The sequence below is a fragment of the Ylistrum balloti genome, unplaced genomic scaffold (genome assembly GCF_031769215.1).
Source record: "Ylistrum balloti isolate Yb309-2 unplaced genomic scaffold, AGI_CSIRO_Ybal_v1 Utg370344, whole genome shotgun sequence".
Lineage (NCBI taxonomy): Eukaryota > Metazoa > Mollusca > Bivalvia > Pectinida > Pectinidae > Ylistrum > Ylistrum balloti.
This window is the reverse complement of record NW_026782247.1, coordinates 2,101,175-2,122,038: the sequence shown is the minus strand read 5'-3', so window position 1 is coordinate 2,122,038 and position 20,864 is coordinate 2,101,175. Positions and strand designations below refer to the sequence as shown.

The following is a 20,864-nucleotide window of genomic DNA, read 5'->3' as shown; positions in this document are numbered from 1 at the left end:
ATAGCCCCTGTCCATTAGTTCTAGTACCTCTAGTAACATGAAAAATGTTAGAAATAGAACGAACTGATGTGAATCCATATTGCTGTAACGAGAACAGTACGTGTGATAATATCTTTATCCTCGGCATTACATGTTTGACTTATAGTTACTTTAAGTTGTCTGTATAACTCCTCCATGTTCCTTCACAAAAACACTGTGAAAAAAACGCTGAAATCTCATTTTTTTTTCCCAGATCATCGCCTGTTTATCGCAAGACGGCGCAGCCGGACTGTGTCAGTCTTCCGAGCTGTGTCGGGCTGCATGTTGTTATCACCCGTTATGGCGGACGAGGAAAACCTCAGACACACCAGAAAACGAGAAAGTGTCTTTGTTACAGTGGGAACAACAGAATTCGACAGATTGATTGATATATTTGCACAACTGGAGACATTTCAGGTGATATCAATTTGCCTTTATTTTTGTACTGTATAATTTTCAACAATAAATAATCGTTCACTCTTTAGTCTTTACCGAAACTAGTCAGCGGTAAAGGGGTTCGTCTCGCAGAAATCAGACGTTCCATCAGAGACGTACGTCTCTGGTTCCATGTATCAGATAAAGTTTATTTACTTTTGAAATAACTTGAGACATGCATGACTTATATTTATCTCGCGTTTGAAGTAAAATATTGGAAACATCGCTGGACAGGACGCTCATCGGACGGTATTGCGAAACCAAGCCTAATAGAGTTCTCTCTACAGCTGGTTGTTGGATGCTTCTATTACTACGGGGTTGTTCCGCCACCTTTCCACTAAATTATAATCAATGACTAGAAACATAAGTTTTTTCTTGCAAATTTTAATTGTAAACTATATATATATACACGCTAAGATATATTTGTAAATCAAAATGTTCCAAGCAACACTACTGTTACATTACTGAGAATATTTATTTCAAGATATATACAAATAAAGATAGTAAATCTATTAGATAAACTGTAAGAAAAATATTTTTGAAGGAAGCATATTTGTTAACTATTACAACAAACTGCAAAACCCCACATTTCATTAAAAAAAAAAGAGGATTCAACACAAAACAGGCACTCAGGTCCTCATATTGACAGAAGATGCTGTCATGCATGTCAAATTAGAAAACTTAAGTTCTTGTGAAAAGCCAATAAGTGTCTTTGAAACTACTATCTCTTAATTATTCTAATGCAGAACAGGGCGAATGATAAGAAAGCTTTTTATCATGAGGTGCAACAATGAGCTGTGGAACACTCCACCTTAATGAAGTACATGCAAAGTATGTCAAGGGTTATTGAACCACATCAGTCAGATGTAAAAGTTCAACATGCTGAAAGAGACACGGAACCTTCATACACTTACTTTAGTATGCATTTTGTATACAGTAGCTTCGTTATATTTACTTCAAATCCATAAATTTTATTTCATAATGTATTTAAAAAGACTGTAAAATCATGTATAATGTTAATATCAGGATATATATTTACAAGAGAAAGGATTAACTCACCAACATAACACTACAGGCTTTATCAATTTATTTCTAGGTATTAGAGGAGAAAGGATTCACTAGGGTAACTTTACAGACAGGAAGAGGAAAGGTCGCACCACTAAGTGGACAAGTTGGTGATGTAACAGTGCAACACTTCAGATATAAATCAAGCATACGAGAGGACATCTCTTCTGCTGACCTCGTCATCAGCCATGCTGGTAAAATATGTCATCCCAAACCTCCAGTTCTTCAACTCTTTTTACATCATATAGAACCTAGTTAACAACACGGATACATTATCTAGAATACTCCAATTAGGTATCTGTAACTGTTAACTGTCAGTTTTCATTCAGAGTTTCAGCCTAATGGATCTTCTTAATTATTCTTTGCGGTTATTGACTTTCCATATTAATCAGTAAGAATGAAAGAGCAAAATGACCAGTCATTTTGATTAAACTGTAGATGGCTCATGTTGGTATCTGTGATATGGTCAATTGGGAGGTATTTGTTAACAACTACAGGTATAAAATATTGGTATGTTGGGGGGAAAAATGATTGCATATAAAAAGTCCAGTGTTATAAAGGTTGTTATGTTGGTGGGCTTATGATGATGTGGCAGTAACTGATATTTATTCATGGACATATGAGTACATAACATCTTCAAATAACTTCTCAAGATCTTAATAAGTACCGTAAATTTGCGCATGTAGTGAACACTTTTTTGAGCAAAAACTGTCGTGTCAAAAAGGGTGTTTGTACTTTACGCAGGAACATGACATCCTAGGGGTTATCGTTCTCGAGTCTCGCCATATTGGATTACCTCCCTTCACAAAGTTATATTTAGAGTCTTCAGTCATAAATGATAGATTTGAGAAAAAAACAACACAGAATGAAATAAGTTGAATATCAATGATATCTACATTAAGTGATTGAGCTGGATATCTAATGAATTAGTTCAAATTTGCCACCATGTCAAAATCAGGACCATGCATCAACTTTAAGTGGTGCCAAGTCATGGGTTATAAAGTCCTCAGGGCTCCCACACCCTATTTTGGGACTGGGGCCCGGAGCCCTTAGAATTGGGAAAACTTGGGGTCTAAATTGGGAAAAAAAGATACTATTTTGCGTTGGGAATTCGGCCCCAAATCTGGCAGATCGAGAGCCCTGGTCCTGAACTTGAAGTATGCTTCCCATACAAAACAATAACTATGGTACAGAATAAAAGAATTTCTCTAACGGTGCCTCTATGGTGAGGTCTGTATTAACAGTAACAGCACAGTGTGTTGATTTCCATAAACGAGCGAGGAATTTAAGATGACTGTGATCAATACATGATGGATGATGAAAGTGAAAAAGGTTTGGAAGAAATAACATATATTCATATCAGAATAAATGTTTATATTCAGAGTGAAATCACTGTTAATGGATGGGCAATCTTTTGTTTTAGGAGCTGGTAGCTGTCTGGAGACATTGGGAGCAGGCAAGCCATTACTTGTGGTGATCAATAGGGACCTGATGGGAAACCACCAACTAGAACTTGCTAAACAGCTGTACCAAGATGGCCATATATATTATTGTGATTGTGGGTATGTTATCTTACAACCTTCAGAAGACTCTTCTAAAGGGAAGTTATCTCTCCAGTGGTGATGAAAAGATTGAGTTAGATTTATTTATTTGGGTTTTCTTTCAGATTTATTTATATTTTAGTTAACAGGTTTAATATACACGATCACAGATTTTTAAGAGACAAGAATTAGCTTTGACATTACAATCGTTTTACTGGAACAACAAATTCTTCACATCATCTATTTACAGCAACCCACTTCCTCAAAATTAAGATTGAAATGGTTTTAACTTCTGGTTTTTTAATTATCCTAGGACCTAACTTATAAAGTTATTGACAAGAAAATTGTTTTAAAATAATTACTTGCCAGTTAAAAAGAATTTAAAAATTTCTGGTTTGTTAGTATTTAAATGACATTGATTAATTTCATCGGATTCAGGTAGCATGTTTTAAAGATATATGATGACACTGTGTTAATAATTGTAACCTTGTCTCCCCTGGAAGTTGGAGATTGGATGTTTTGGCCTTTGGTATTCAGCAACACTTTATAGATATGTGATACAGACACATGTAGGCAATTGATGTTATGCTGTTACAATTGTATGTCAGTTAGGCAAGGGAGGTAATATGGCGGTATTATCATTTCTTTCAGGTCTCTGCTACAGACCCTACAGGAAATTGATATAGACAACCTAAAACCCTTAACCAAAGGGGATCCTTTCAAGTTTGGTGCTTTTCTTGACAATAAGATGGGATTTTCCTGACAAAGAATGGAGGAGAGATTTAGTTGTTTCCAATCAGTACTTATTTGTATGTGAAATCATTTGATCACATGACCATTGATAACAAATTTGCACAAATGTCAGATTACCTGACATAAATGAAAAGGCGTTGAAACCTGAAAAATGGAAATCTCTAATTTGAAAGTCTTTTACAAACTGGAGATTATTGGTTTTGTTAATCATATTCAATCTTTTTTGTTCTGAATCCTCCTTCAATACATACTTTGAGTAACTGCCATATAAAGGAAAACAAATAGACTTTATTTTTAAACAAAACCTCCAGTTATGAATACCTGTTTAATTTATGTACAAATGAAGGGTGTGATGAAATTGGAAGACTAAGATAGTCAGGGGTTTTGGACATGATTGTCTTTGATCAAGCTCACTGGGGTTTAACTGGTCTGACTTTGCCACGAAAAAGTACTAGTTTTACACCAGCAGCCTGACCAAGGGGTTTGTTCAGGAAATTGGAAATCCTTTCACATTTACAAATATGAAAGATGCCCAGTGCACTACTATCTGTGCCAAAATGAATGATATTCATTGTTCAGCAAAAGGTTTTCAGAGTTAAGTTTAGTCAGCGTTTGATACTATGATCTCAATTGACATGCAATAGATGAGAAAATTGGACCCATTTATTTCAGTGAAATATGTATTTACAAAAGGTATGTGATGTTTTTGTCCTGGATTGGATGTCTTCAGTGTAGTATGTTTATGGTACAAAAGTGCAATTAAAATCTGTTTATTTGTTGATCAATCTACTATTATATCATAAGACAGATTTCATAACGCTTTAAATGTTGAACATGATTTAATCTTTGACTGGTGATTTGGTAGTTTTATTACCAATATTTTTTGAGACTCAATCGATTATTCTCAGATTTCATATGTGGATTCCTCTTAGTTTTGCTCTTTCAATGTAGCAGGGTGTAATTCATTTTCACATATAATTCTGTGTTATTTCTTGAGTAAGACATTCTTTGTCATTTTTAAAGCAACCATTTCAAAAATATATGTCATCTATTTTAACGAGAGGTAATATAATGGTATTTGGATGATGGAGAGGGGGAAAAACAAGCTTTTAAAACTGCCTATGGCAACCAAATCATGAAAAAATATAAATGACTTAAAATCTTTTATTTCATTATATTATAAGATTTGACTTTCTGAAGACTTTATACTTTGTTAGCTCAAATATTTTTCATTTGTTAAAAAACAGGGTCACAAGTAACAAAGTAAATACAAAAGTCCATGATATTAGGTTGGAATTAATTTATCTTGAATTATGTCCTCACTTCCAATGAAACATGAGTTACTGGTATACATCCTTCAACATTTTATAATAGTCTTCCTTTTGAGCTGCATTTTGCAACAACATCATTGACATGAAAGTTTTCAGGTTTTCAGCACAGACAATGCCAATATTTTCTCCATCACTAAAGAAAAAAACTGCTTATCTCTCTATTTTTAATTATGAAAACATGCCTAATTATTTTTCTGTCATAGAATTAAGTCTTTTAAAAGTTAGAATTAAGTTTTTTGTTTATTTTTGTATAAAAATTTACATATTTTGGTTGCTGTGCAGTTTTGAGCTAGTGGAATCTAATAGAAAATAATCTTTTTCAGGTTTTTTCTATTAACCCAATGTTACTCTACCACATTTTCTTAAAAAAAGAATTGCTTAAAAAAAAGACTTGAAAATAAAGAAGAAATACTGTTATTCACGAAAAAAAATAAAATTGTTTTCTGTTACAGGTATTCTTACATTTCTTGAGTTAAGTGAAGCATTGTAATATTTTTAGTTCACCTGGCCTGAAGAAGTGAGCTTATGTGGTGGTGCAGTGTTGGTTGTCCATCATTCCGTATGTCTCTATGAGAAAGTCTGACAAAGTTTGCAAAAAGAATGATGTTGATCTATATTCAAGGTCACAGAGGTTAAATTTGTTAGTACCTTTACACAATTTTTCTTCTCATGAACTGAAAGGCCTAGAGGCATGATGTTTGGCTGGTATATTTCTAGGGTGAAGCCCAGCAAAGTGTGTGAATAGATATGACTTTGACTTATTTTCAAGGTCAAAGGGGTCAAATTTGTTTTTAAAAATTCACACAACTTCTTCTCGTGAACTAAAAGGCCCAGAGGAATAATATTCGGCTGGTATGTTCCTAGGATGAATCTCAACAAATCAATGAAAACAAATAAACCTTGATTTATATTCAAGGTCACAGGGGTCAAATTTGTTAAAACATTTAAACGACTTTTATCTCATGAATTTAAAGTCATAGAAGCAATATATTTGACTGGTATATTCCTACGATGCAGCCGCACAAAGTTTGCCAAAAGAAATTACATTGAATATAAGTCAAGGTCATAGGGATAAAAATTGCTAGTATATACATATACCAGGTGACCGCTGCAGGCCCATTGGGCCTCATGTTTTGCTTTTAAAATGCTTTTTCTATCACACCTTTCAAAATTAACAAATTTGAACTCTGAACCGTCTGACTTTCATACATCCGTGATTAATACATTTTTAAGACATTGGACATCATTTTAACACAAATACTGCTTTATCAAAATAATTTTCACAAGGGTAAAATATCCCATTTGCATGATTCCTGCTAGATTAGAATCTTAACAACTATTTACTTCACAGAGGAAATATCGGACTTCAGTACCGATCTATGCTCGAATAAGTAGTTATCCATGACTTACAGAATGACTATTTATTATTTTCGTAGAAATCTTAACAAGCATAGTTTTATAACATCAAGGGTATATTTCATATGTATGAGCAATCTTGTACAAATCCAAAATACATTCCTGGATGTCCTGAACCGCTTGCGGCTAGAAGATTTTTCGGTCTCTGTGCTTCTGTCATAAAATATTTAACTTCTTTTCTTCGAATTTGAATGAGAAAGATCTGATTTTCACTCCTCAAACAGGTTCATCAATAGTAGTTACGGTCCCGAACTGAAAAAGTCTAATCGGCTATACCACGATTAATTTTCAAATTCAGAAAATACAAAATCGTGTTAGGAAACAATGAAAATTAGAGAGTGAATTGTATTTGGTCTACAATGTACACATGTCATCAGCTTTAGTGTAGTTAGTACGACCCTGGCTCAAAACATTTCGAGGCTTGTATACTAACGAAGAAAGAGAAACTGTACAGTGCATATTTCGAAATTTCCGAAAAAAGTAATCGATAATTTCAAGATATTAAAAGCATGTTCGATCAGTAAACTATTTCAGTTTTGCGCCTTAGTGGTTACACGTGCTTATTCCAAGTTTTGAATCTGTGACAATGCATACTAAGATAATAGAGGAAAGTTTTTGCCTTTTATATGTAGCATTCTGTTCAATGTATGGACGAAAATGAAGCTAAACATTTATACCCAGCATGACCATGATCCCGATTGACAAGGCTATTTCAAAAAATAATAACTAGGAAATATTTGAAAGAAATTACAAAAATTAGACTTTCATCCCATAATTTAAAAGTAGAAAGGGCCGATATCAAATTGTACCGAGAAATTTACGAGTATGTAGCATTTGTTATTTAGATGATACAGAAGATGAGGTTCATTTTTTATTGAAATGTCCTTGTTACCAGCCATTCCAGAATAACTGACCCACTTAGAAGAGGTTGAAACTACCTTGTGTCGCAGTGTCTGTTTCGACAAAATAAATATTTTGCAACAACTTTCCTGTTCCTACAATTTGTTCTAGGTTTTGTCTGACAAAAATAATTACCTTGTTCACAACTAACACTTATATTTTTCAGAAGCGGATGGTATTATATTATAGTAAATAGACAGTAATAAACGATTTTGCAATGTCGCTTTAGTTGTCTTTGATATTGACAGTTGAAGCTCACAATGTTGTGGCGAGGTATGCATAAATCAAGTACTGTTTCGGTTGCTAAAAATACGTTACATGACAACAAAATACTTTTTTACAAGCCCTCTCTACGCTACTGTTTTTAAAACCTAATGCAACATTGTCGCCTTAGACGGTCTGACATCCGTAACGCCTAAAACTATAACCGGTGTTTCTATATTTTCTGGATTTGTTGCTAAATAACTTCACTAAAATCACTCGTTATACATCACTTAGCCTAAGATAGCCATTGCGTTTATTTTAAAACAAGGTTAGTCAAACACGTTCTGCTGATCAATATATACAACACATTGCAATGTCGCATTTAAGGGCCTGACATCGGTAACGGCTTTAAATTGAATATAAAACTACAGGGAGCAAAAGTTTTGCATATATTTGAGTTAAAGTTAAGTAAAGTTTAAAAAAAAAACACGAAACTGGCCTGATATTATTTGTTATGATCTGTGAAATGGAAATAACAATGCTGAAATCTGACTTCCGTAACGTCTGACATCCGTAACAGAAATTTGTTGAAGCCGTATCGGGGTTCCGCCGGGCATGTATTCCGGGTATAATAATTTTAATGAAACACCGGTGAAGTATAGAAGCGGGAATGCTGAAAACACATGGTCCGATGAGCGAATACACAAGATAAAATGGAAAGGTATGTATTTTTTCAATCAAAAATAACTCATCAAGTGTACCGAGGAACATATAACTGCTTTTTGTTAATAACAGCCCTTCTAAATTATTATTTAACAACACTTTTTTAAGTGGGATAATGAAACTGCACAATTCTCCGGTGTCGGGGAAATAAAATGCACCCCAAAAACTGGTCTTTTGTTGTTACGGAGGTCAGAGAAAAATGTCCTAATGTACTTAGTCTTCCTTTCATAATTTACCGATACCTCTAATAGCTATTATATGTATATTTTCAGGGACGGAAACAAATATTCTATGTAAAATGTAAAAGCATTTGATACCCATTACACATTTATGTTATCAAAATGCGATACTGAGGTTGGTTTGCAATTTTTTATTTTTGAAGTTTAATGAAACCTTTATCACCGATGTTATAATTTGGTAACTGTAGTTCTACACAAGTGTTATTTAATGAAGTATTGATATAATTGTCCAATTAAAATTCCCACGTGAAAGATATTGCGATGAATTGTTTGAAAAACATACGTTACGAAGGTCAGGGAATGCCGTTACGGAGGTCATGATCAGAAAGCACTGTCAGGGAGCAGTAATTACGGCCCCACATTGAGATGTGGGTGCCCTATAGTAATCACCCTGTCCGTCCGTCTGTACGGACATACGTCTGTACGTCCGGCTGGCCGTCTGTCTGTCTGTGACAGGGGTGACGTCATAAGATGGCGATCTGCACTGTTCACTTTTGAACGACTCTACCAAGAAATGCTGTTTTTATATACCTGTGCGTGTCATTTACGGTGGGTACAAGTCTGACATTTTGCCATTATGCTGAAGTGCCGTTAATATGAAAATTTGTGCCCTGTGTACACTCACATAAAGAGAATTCACGTCTGTTGTAACCGACCAGTTACTGTTCTTTGTTCGACCGTTCGGCCGTCTTGTTTTCGTGTCACTACATGTTTGCCACTTACAATTTTATAGACTACGAGAAAAGTTTCTCTTTGAACATTCAAATTCATTATCTTCACTATGTCTGAGCCCAGTACCCCGGCAGGTTCTAGCAAGCGGAAATCTCCGGACACTGTGTCCCCCGGAATGTCCGATCGCCCAGCCCACAGAAGGAGAAATTCCTTCTCGGGTGGAGAGGAGGGCCCTTCTCTCCAGCTTGACGTAGGTAAAGGCAAGACAATTGACCTTACTAGACTGATACAGTCAACCTTATCTAGTCCTTCATTTGTTTCCGGCATAGCACCTGCATGGGCAGAGGCGTGCATACCTCATCTCCGGGAAACATTCCAATCAATTGTTCGTGATACAATGGCGGACATGATCTTACCACTTCAACAGACAATACATGACCAGGCCGCTGAAATCAGTGAACTTAAACAGTCTAATGTTTCCCTCTCCACCAAGTGTTCGACTCTTGAGAACAAGGTTGATTCCCTCACATCTCAAGTTGAGGAACTCGAACAATACGGCAGGAGGAATAGCCTTCGTTTTCACAATGTCCGGTTAACCGGAAATCAACAGTCCTTCACTGACCCAGTTATTATTGACATTTGTAAATCCAAACTAAATGTTAATCTCCGACCTGAAGATATCCAGAGGTCTCATGTCATTGGAAGACCCAACCCAGATGGAAATCACCAAATTATTTGCCGATTCAATAGTTGGAATCTGAAAAATTCTGTGTACAAAAACAAAAAACTATTAAAAAATAACCCCTCTAAGCTCTTCATCACCGAAGATTTGACCAAATCCAGACAAGCAACAGTAAAGGATCTAGGTCGAGCTAAATGGGCTAAAACCATCGACTCTTACTGGACCAGTGATGGGAGGATCTTTATGAAACAGTCTAGAGACTCTGAAAAGATTCTCATCAAAAACATCAACCATCTCCATACCATCATCCCAACTCTCCGCAATGCCTCTGCCTAAACTGTAAAGCAGTACTTTCAGTACTTTGATTTCCTTTTACGCGAGTCGCAGCATCATCAGCATGATCCCACGTATTTCCATTTCCGTTGGTACCTCGGAAATGATCATCGATTGTACGAACTTTTTAATCTACAATCATTTTTAATCCAAGTATTATTTGGGTCATTGTTTGATCAATGCCACAACAAGTATCGGTTTTCGTTTGATATCCATAACAAGTACATGTATTTGAATACAAATACCATGTGATGCCTTTGCTTATTATATGTTATTATATTTCATGTATGTAAATGGGTTGGTTGATTGAACAACAGGTACAACAGGTATCATTTGTTTTGTTTGGATTTGAGATAAAAATCTGTGATAGTATCATGACCAAAACACATTCTGGTATGGTCTGATATCTAGAACATTTATTTATTTATTTTTTTATTGATTTCGAAAATATTCCCTCCATATCTTGAAACAATAATTCTTCATCGACATTTATTGGTCGATACCTAAAACATACATAAATCATTGTTTGATACCTAAACAAGTACAATTTTTTTTCATGTTGTTCGATAGTGGCTATCCTTCAGCCCCGATTAATGGATTAATTATTACCTGTGAAATCAAAATGTATACATGTAAGCCCAACCATTAAACAGGATAAAATCCAGTTATACATGTATGATGGGTTTTTGCCAACATCATGTCTCATAATAAAACCAGTCAGATATATTTGTAACAAAGGTACTATCATGTTCTCTCTCTAAAAAAAGTCTGTATATGTTATAAATTCAGGTCATATTCTGGTAACAAAAAATGACCCACCCATGAATTCTTCACCTGGTAGACTGATGCTAATTTTAACCGAATGTTATAAGCTCACCAATCCCTTTATTGCCTGTGTCTTATTTCATATTTGACAAAGAAATTTGTCCAGTTATAGTCTATAACTGCTTGTCAGCCCATTATTCTATCACAAATGGTAATACTGACCTTTTCCCGTCCGTGTATATACCTTACTTTATTAATTGATGCACTAGTACTGTACATGCACACCGTCCGATAACCCCCACCCCCACCACCCCCCACCCCTGCAACCCCCGCCCAATGTTCATCCGGTAACACAAGGTATTGATTGATATTGATTATCTCCCCTTCATGTACTTTATGTACATTTAAGTATTGAATCTGATTGATGTAGACACTATGCCATTCGCAGCCTCCTCCCTCGATCATCCTCCAAGTATACTATGATTGGGTGTAAAGCTATTATACCAGCAGTTTCACCTAAAATACATACACAATGTGCATACTGTATAGATTGATATATAGCCCCTACACCTTCCCTAGCCCATACTATACTGTATCGTACATACTATACTGTATCGTACATACTATACTGTATCGATTGATGTATAGTCCCCTCCACCCTCCCTTGCCCATACTATACTGTATAGATTGATGTATAGTCCCCTCCACCCTCCCTTGCCCATACTATACTGTATCGATTGATGTAAAGTCCCCTCCACCCTCCCTTGCCCATACTATACTGTATCGATTGATGTATAGTCCCCTCCACCCTCCCTTGCCCATACTATACTGTATCGATTGATGTATAGTCCCCTCCACCCTCCCTTGCCCATACTATACTGTATAGATTGAAGTATAGTCCCTCCACCCTCCCTTGCCCATACTATACTGTATCGATTGATGTATAGTCCCTCCACCCTCCCTTGCCCATACTATACTGTATCGATTGATGTATAGTCCCTCCACCCTCCCTTGCCCATACTATACTGTATCGATTGATGTATAGTCCCCTCCACCCTCCCTTGCCCATACTATACCGTATCGATTGATGTATAGTCCCTCCACCCTCCCTTGCCCATACTATACTGTATCGATTGATGTATAGTCCCCTCCACCCTCCCTTGCCCATACTATACCGTATCGATTGATGTATAGTCCCTCCACCCTCCCTTGCCCATACTATACTGTATCGATTGATGTATAGTCCCTCCACCCTCCCTTGCCCATACTATACTGTATCTATTGATGTATAGTCCCCTCCACCCTCCCTTGCCCATACTATACTGTATTGAATGATGTATAGTCCCTCCACCCTCCCTTGCCCATACTATACTGTATCGATTGATGTATAGTCCCCTCCCTTGCCCATACTATACTGTATTGACTGATGTATAGTCCCTTCCACCCTCTCTAGTACATACTATACTGTATCTACTGATGTATAGTCCCCTCCACCCTCTCTAGTACATACTATACTGTACCACTGATGTATAGTCCCCTCCACCCTCTCTAGTACATACTATACTGTATCTACTGATGTATAGTCCCCTCCACCCTCTCTAGTACATACTATACTGTATCTACTGATGTATAGCCCTCTCCACCCTCCCGTGCCCATACTATACCGTATCGATTGATGTATAGTCCCCTCCCTTGCCCATACTATACTGTATCGATTGATGTATAGCCGCCTCCACCCTCCCTTGTACTATACTGTATCGATCGATGGATAGTCCCCACTCCCTTGTACATACTATACTATATCGATTGATGTACAGCCCCCCCCCCCCACCCCCATCCACCCTTATTAAAATCCCTTACCCACTCACCCCAGGTCCGCCCTTACTGTAAATCTATACCATCCGTAGTGCTCCTGAACCAATTATCGGGTCAACATTGATCTACGGTAGTAACATATGTGAATATATTGATAACAAAAAAGTTCTCGCTTACCTGTATACATGTTTAGTTTCTGATCCTATTTTGTGTCATTGTACATGCTTAAAATACTTTGATTGTTTAAAAATGTCTTTATAAGTTAAAACTATATTTCGTTTCCAGTCAGTTATTCTAGTGTCCCCTTCTAAATGTAAATCTGTTTTCAAGTAACAGCAACCTCCTAGTTTTATTTTAACCTTATATGTTTTTTCAATTTTTTTTAGTTTATTAGTCTTCTTTCCTTTCTCACCTCCTATCTTCTATCTTTATTTTGACATTCCCAGACCATTCAGTACTGATGAAGTGAATGATTCACACGTGCGTATGTTCGTTCCCGATTGCCACCCAACCATGACTATTTTTGATAATAGGTAGTGACATAGTAGCGCACAGGGTGGCCATCGGTACATTTTACACGAGTACTCACCATAATTATGCATACTCTTTTATTTTACAAAAAATAAATTTAAAGCTCTTAAGTGATGAATTGAATCAACTATATGATATACTACTAGTTTCGTTTAAGTCCCTATTTAATCAATTAGTGTTCAGCATCTTACAATGTTATTTCCGTAATATTCACTATATTCTCATCCTATATTTGCTACTTCTAATATGTATGGATATTCATGAAAATCCCGAACCTGAATTATCGACAAATGAACTGTCAATTTTTCACTTAAACATTCGCAGTCTCAGAAATAAGTTGACTCACCTTTAGAATATCGCAGACGAATTCCACATCGTGTGTATTACCGAATCCCACCTAAATGACAGTATTTCGGATGATGACATAGCACTTAGTGGTTTCCAAACGAATCCTTTCCGTAAAGACCGTGAACACTCTCCAGGGGGAGGTGTCGTTGTCTATATTTCACATATACTTTCTGCTTGTCGTCGTCTCGACCTAGAATTTCCGTTCGGTGAGGCTATCTGGTTGAAGTCTTTTTTTGTAACTCTTCATATCTTCTTTGTACTGTTTACAGACCCAATGAATGTGTAAATCCTTTTTGGGACCATTTTAAAAACTCCGTAGAAAAAGCACTAGATGAAAATCCTCATGTAATCATTGTTGGTGATTTAAACGTTGACTTACTAGTCGAAACTCGACATAGACTGAATGACCTTATTAGCTTGTATCAACTTTCCAATGTGATCCACGAACCTACACGTGTAAGTCATATCCGAGCCTCGCTCTTAGACATTGTATTAGTGAGCGAGATCAGTATGGTTAGCTTCTCAGATGTTATTAAACTGGACAGAGCCATTTCCGACCATGACGCTACCGTAGTTGAAATTAAGCTTAATGCATATCTAACTAAAATTTTTAAAAGAATGATTTGGTGTTATAACAATGCAGATTTTCCGAAATTTAACAGATTATGAGAACAGACGGACTGGCAGGACCTATTCAATAACGCTACTTCATGTGATGAGATGTGCTTGATATTTACCAAAAAATACATTGAATTTGCCCACGACTGTATCCCCACTAAATATATTACTATTAGACCTAATGACAAATCATGGTTTACAACTGAACTCAGACGGGAAATAAGAATTAGGGACAGACTGCACACAAAAATGAAAAGATTTTTTTCTGTAGGTAATCTAGATAAATTTAAAAAACAGAGAAACCAGGTAAATAATCTTAAACGCAGGACTAAGGAACTTTTCTATGCTGACATAAATGGACTTCTTGACAACTATGTAAAAACTAACCAGACGAATTTTTGGAAATTAATACGTAGACTTCTTAAAACCGCAGACACGTCTAACATCATTCCGCCCCTATTAAATCCTATTTCTAACTCGGTTGAGGTAGACGACGAGCAGAAATCCAACATTTTAAACGATTATTTTGCATCCATTTCTTCCATAGATGATACCGGTGTACCTCTCCCTCAAGTTAATCTTAGAACTCAAAATCGTTTAGATGATATACCATTTACACAGTCCGATATTGTAGATATACTTAAAACATTAAATGTAGGTAAGGCAGTAGGACACGATAAGATTAGCCATCGAATGCTTAAAAATACTGCTCACACTGTCGCATCCCCCTTATATCTTCTATTCAGAAAATCTCTTGACCTAGGTAAATATCCAAGTTCATGGGAAAAGGCGCTGGTTATGCCCATTTTAAAAAAAGGGGATAAACATTTACCCTGTAACTATAGACCCCTAGCCTTGTTGAGCACTGTGGGCAAAGTTTTTGAAAAAAATATAACCAAGTTTCTTCATAATTATTTAGTTGACAATTCACTGTTGTATGAATACCAGTCTGGTTTTCAACCAGGACACTCTACTGTACACCAGCTTATTGAAATTTATCATAACGTGTGCAAAAATCTTGAAAGTCGTAAACATACATGTCTTGTTTTTTGCGATATTTCTAAAGCTTTCGACCGAATATGGCATATTGGTATGGTACATAAATTAAAAAGCTATGGCATTTCTGGAAATATCTTGAATTGGCTGTCAGATTATGTCAGTAATCGTCATCAACAAGTCTTTATTCATAATGTAATGTCTTCTATTAAAACAACAAATGCTGGTGTACCCCAAGGGTCTGTCCTAGGTCCATTGCTTTTTTTATTATATATATAAATGATATAACTAATAACCTTGCAAGTCTCTCTCGTCTGTTTGCTGACGATACTTCCCTTTCGGTATCAGCTTCCTCTGCCATTGAACTTGAAACCACGACCAACAGTGATTTAGAAAAAATCCAAACATGGGCAAAGGATTGGCTTGTAAATTTTAATCCTACAAAAACAGAAGCACTCCTCATTTCAAATACTAATACCGAACTCGATATAGAACTAATTTTTAATAATGTCAGAATAGATTTTACTGAACATCATAGACATCTTGGCATATTTTTAGATGCACATTGTAAATGGACATACCACATTGATAACATTTGTAAAAATGCTATAAAACAAATAGGTATCCTTCGGAAATTAAAGTATATTCTTAATCGCAAAACTTTGAATAGAATTTATCTTACTTTTATACTCCCTCTGCTTGAATACTGCTGCGAAGTTTGGGATGGTTGTACCTTTGGCGATGCAAATAAACTTGAAAAAATTCAGCTTGAAGCAGCCCGTATTGTAACAGGTTTGCCAGTTTTTGCGAGTAGAGAGTCTCTTTATTTTGAAACTGGATTAGAATCATCGTCCCAACGACGTACCCGTCGCAAACTGCAACTGTTTTACAAAATCCACAATAATATAGCCACTTCTTATCTAAATGACATTCTCCCGCCTCTAGTTTCCACCATTACTCCATATAATGTAAGAAATAATGATGAATACTCCATTCCATATACTCGTCTTCAAACTTTTAAAAATTCTTTCATACCCTCTACTATAAGACTATGGAACGAACTTGATCCTAACATTCGAAGTAAACCCACTTTCAACAGCTTTAGAGAATGTCTTCGTATAAAAAAAATGAGCCAATCGGAGTACCTGATTTTTATTTGTCTGGTGATCGAAAAACAAATATCTTGTTAACTAGACTCCGACATAATTGTAGTGCATTAAATGCCGATCTATTTAATGCCAACCTAACTGATTCTCCAAACTGTGCATGCGGCTTTGGTTATGAAAACTCTCATCATTTCTTTTTCATCTGCAATAGATTTACTCAACAACGATTACGAATGTTCAGAAACCTCCATACATTTTTACCACTTAGTTTAGATAAATTATTATTTGGTAACGAGGATTATTCGTACAATGAAAATGAAGAATTATTCCTTAATGCTCAACAGTTTATTTCGAGCACTCACAGGTTTGACTAGTCAACGCCCTTGTGTCTCATCTTCATCAGTAAGTCTGGTCCCTTCTGCCAAAGCTGTTAAATTACACCATTATGTTTTTGTTATATTCTTACTTTATGTTTTAGTAGAGTGAGTCTGAGTAGAGTGTCGTCTGCTGGAATGGTTTTGTATGAGAGCGAATTTGTATGTATGATCCCCTCGTAAATAGTTATTAAATTATATGTTGCATACAGTCTCAGTCGGCACGGTGGAAACGGAAATTCTAAGAATGCAAGAAAACAAAAGGAGAACGCCACTTTAGCATGGGATGTGATGAACATTTGAACAGCTGAGGGAAATGAATAGCGTACAGTGTATCACTGTGCTGACTGTACTGTATGCAACTAGTCACATACATGTATATAGATCTAGTGATGTTAGTGTGTGTATGCAAATCATTTCAACTATTTTATTATCATTATTATTATTCAAAAACATGAAGCAAGCTCTCTCTCTCTCTCTCTCTCTCTCTCTCTCTCTCTCTCTCTCTCTCTCTCTCTCAATATAAATTATCATGTTATCTTCTAATTTTATCTGCCATCTTATGATGTCGTGTACATATGTATGTGTTTAATAATTAGGAGCGGGCGATTATAAGTTCTTGGAACTTGTGCCCAATCCTCTTGCAATATTTTGGCAATAAAATATGTTTAAACTAAAACTGTCTGTCTGTCCGTCCAAACTTGGTTTCCGTCAATGTTCTCAAAAACTAATTAGCCCAGAGATATCACACTTCACATAATGATAGAATATGATGTCTAGATGTGCATTAACGTATTTTTTATTTGATTCGATTTTCAAGATGGCCGCCATAGCAACACTTAGCAACAAGAACAAGCACACAACGGGGCCATTTCTGACTCTAGCAATAATTATGTGGTTTATTAAATACTCAAATGTATAATATCCATTAGATTTTTGTGTATTTATGTGCTTATATCTATATCTTTATTGATTACCATCAACAAAAAATGAGGAGGACTTCCTTAAAAAAGAAGCAAAAAGAAAAAAAGAGAAATATATTCCCGTTGAATGTCTAGAGGCTAACGCTCTTAAAAAACGTCGAGAAGATGAACGTAAGAGGTCGAAAAGGAGTTATGACAAACTACAAGACACAAGAAAATGTAAAGACACACTTGCAAGAGAGGATGACGAAGTAGGTGCTGGAGAAAAGCTAATAGTCAAACTACCATCGACTTCTAAAAACAAAGGATTACGTAAAAGATACAAAAGATCGCTCCGACAGGCATACCGCTCAAACAATGAATTGAAAGTAAAGAATCAAGAATTACACAGAGCAAATAAGAGATTACAGAAGCGTCTTGAGAGAATTAAAAAGAAGTTTGTGGACAGTAGCGATTCTCGTGATGATAGCGATTACGTTGACAGCATCAACGAGAACCATTCAGTGGATATAACAATGACTCCAAATTCTAAAACGAAACATGAAATGAAGTCGTTGAACCTAGAAAAAATAACTAACGGAAAGCGCCAAACTAAAGTTAGGAGAAAATTGGCATTTATCCGCAAGAAGTTTTTGCTTGCGAACACTATGGCTTCAGAAATAAAGGAAAGTGTAACGGGGAAAAAGAAGAAAATAGATTCTGTTAAAAAATCATGGAAAGGAATAACAGGAAAGTACAGATGCACCGCAATTATGGGAAAGGCTTTAGGGGTTAGCCAGAGGAAGGTGAGGGTACTTGGTACAGCAAGAAAAACAAGCACCGGGACAAATCAATTACGTGAGAAAGTTGTTGCGTTTCTTGAGAGAGAAGATAACAGCTGTGTTATGCCTGGCAAAAGGGACACAAAAACGTCAGGAAAAGTGAAAAAACAGAAACACATTTTAAGCGACTATATGAAAAATCTCTACGAAAATTTCAGAATGGAGAATCCGAGGATAAAGATATCGAAATCGGTTATGTATTCGTTTCGCCCATCTCACATTATGCTTGCAAATTTTGCATCAAAGAAAACTTGTCTGTGTTCTAAACACCAAAATATGGCTTTAAAATCAAGAGCACTCAGCGCAGCGGGAATACAATGTTCGAAAAACCCAGACGAATGCATCAAAACGAATGATGATTTGCTATCCAAAATAAGGGAATCGGATGTAACTGAAATAACATACAAAACATGGAAGAGGATACAGGACGGTGATAGATATAGACACAAGGAAGTAGAAGAAACGGAAAAGAAGGACGATTTCTTAGACAAAATGAAGACCGATCTCAGCGAATTTAAAGATCACATAGAAAGAGTAAAACATCAATACAGCGAACTTAGAAAACTTAGAGAAAACCTCCCCCAAAATCATGCAGTGGTATGGATGGACTTCGCAGAAAACTTCCAGTGCTCTTCAGTTGAAGAAGTTCAATCTGCCTATTGGAACATTGCGATGGTTAGCCTACACACAATGGTGGTATACTTTCCGGATAATCAGCAAGACAACGCCAAATCCATGCAAAGTTACGTCGCAATTTCCGATGTGCTGTGCCACAACGCAACTGCCGTTTATGCTATACTGTTGAAGGTTGTTCCTAAAATAAAGGAACTTTTTCCAGACCTTGAAACCATACATTACCTGACAGATTCTCCAACCAGTCAGTACAGAAACAAAACAATATTTCAATTCATTTCACAGCATAAAGAGGAATTTGGCGTCAATGCACGATGGAACTACCTGGAAAGTGGTCATGGGAAAGGGCCGTGTGACGGCCTAGGAGCTAGTGTAAAAAGAGCTGCTGGTGACGCCATAAAACAAGGCAGATCTTCTATCCAAAATGCGGATGACTTTTTCAAATGGTCAAAATCTGCTGTGGAATGCGGCAGTAAAGTGTTGTACGTTCTCTACACGCAGTCAGACTACGACGAAGCCCAGGTACTACTCTCCCAACGTCCAACTGCACGTGCAGTCCCAGGAACTTTTAAAGTTCACTATGTGTTGTCATATGTACCAATGGAAGTGTATACCAGGAACATATCTTGCTATTGTGACCAATGTCTAGCGGACGTTGTCTCAACCTCATGTGACGGTTACACAAAACACAATCTTGCTCCAGTAAAAAACAGAAATCAAACATCGACAGTCCATGTAGTGACAAATCAAGAAACGACTACCAAAGAAACAAACGACAAACCAACAAAGGAAACAGAACATACATAAATTGGAACTAACGAACCTAAAGAAGCCGATGTAGCCATGGACGAGCAAGACCTACCAGGGGGGTCTACAAAGAATGGTGAACATGATGGCGACTTGGCAGTTGAAATTTCAATAGACGATTGGGTTGCTGCCATTTACAACACAACATGGTACATTGGTCAGGTCATCGAAGTAGATGAAAACGACGACGATGTTCTTGTTGACTTTCTGGAGAAATCTGGCAGAGTATCAACCACATTCAAAAAGCCTTCCAAACCGGATCAAATATGGATTGAAAAGCAGAATATTTTGCATATTCTGTGCACGCCGCCAGTCCTCGTTGGCAGCCGCTAAAAATTCATGATCTTGATTTAGAACTAATTAGTCAAAAATTTGAAATATAACCAATCAGTGCACGTGAGATTTTGTGACACTTTCATGGTTTCGATCTGCCTCGTATAGGAATTAGCAAATTCTAACTTCCGTAACGAAAGCATATTGTTGGCCTAAAATCATTTCCACAATTTTGCAGTGTGAATACAGAAAGTAAATCTCATAAATATACAAATATGAACTAAAAGTAAGATTTTGGTATGTTTCTGAAGCGTATAATTTGAACATATAATGTCTTTATCGAATGTCAATCTGACTTCCGTAACGTTTTAAGATATCCTATTGAAACGTATATAATTTTGTCTGAAAATTTGTAAATATGTCCAATTATTGTTAAATGCATTTTTTCCGTTCCAGTTGTTCTAAAGAACTTTATGTTATTCCGTTAGTTTCTTTACCGGTTGGTTGTGTTGTTACCTTCTAACCTCCGTAACTAAAATCCT

At 36.3% G+C, this 20,864-nt stretch overlaps 1 protein-coding gene across 1 annotated transcript; it reads left to right on the top strand.

Annotated features, from left to right (window-relative positions):
- The first annotated feature begins 318 nt into the window (after positions 1-318).
- On the top strand, positions 319-7,661 carry LOC132553676 (UDP-N-acetylglucosamine transferase subunit ALG13 homolog). Its single transcript, XM_060217935.1, has 4 exons — positions 319-435; positions 1,550-1,712; positions 2,942-3,080; positions 3,711-7,661. The coding sequence occupies exons 1-4, from the start codon at positions 319-321 to the stop codon at positions 3,820-3,822; spliced, it is 531 nt and encodes a 176-aa protein (XP_060073918.1). The 3' UTR covers positions 3,823-7,661.
- Positions 7,662-20,864: the final 13,203 nt, after the last annotated feature.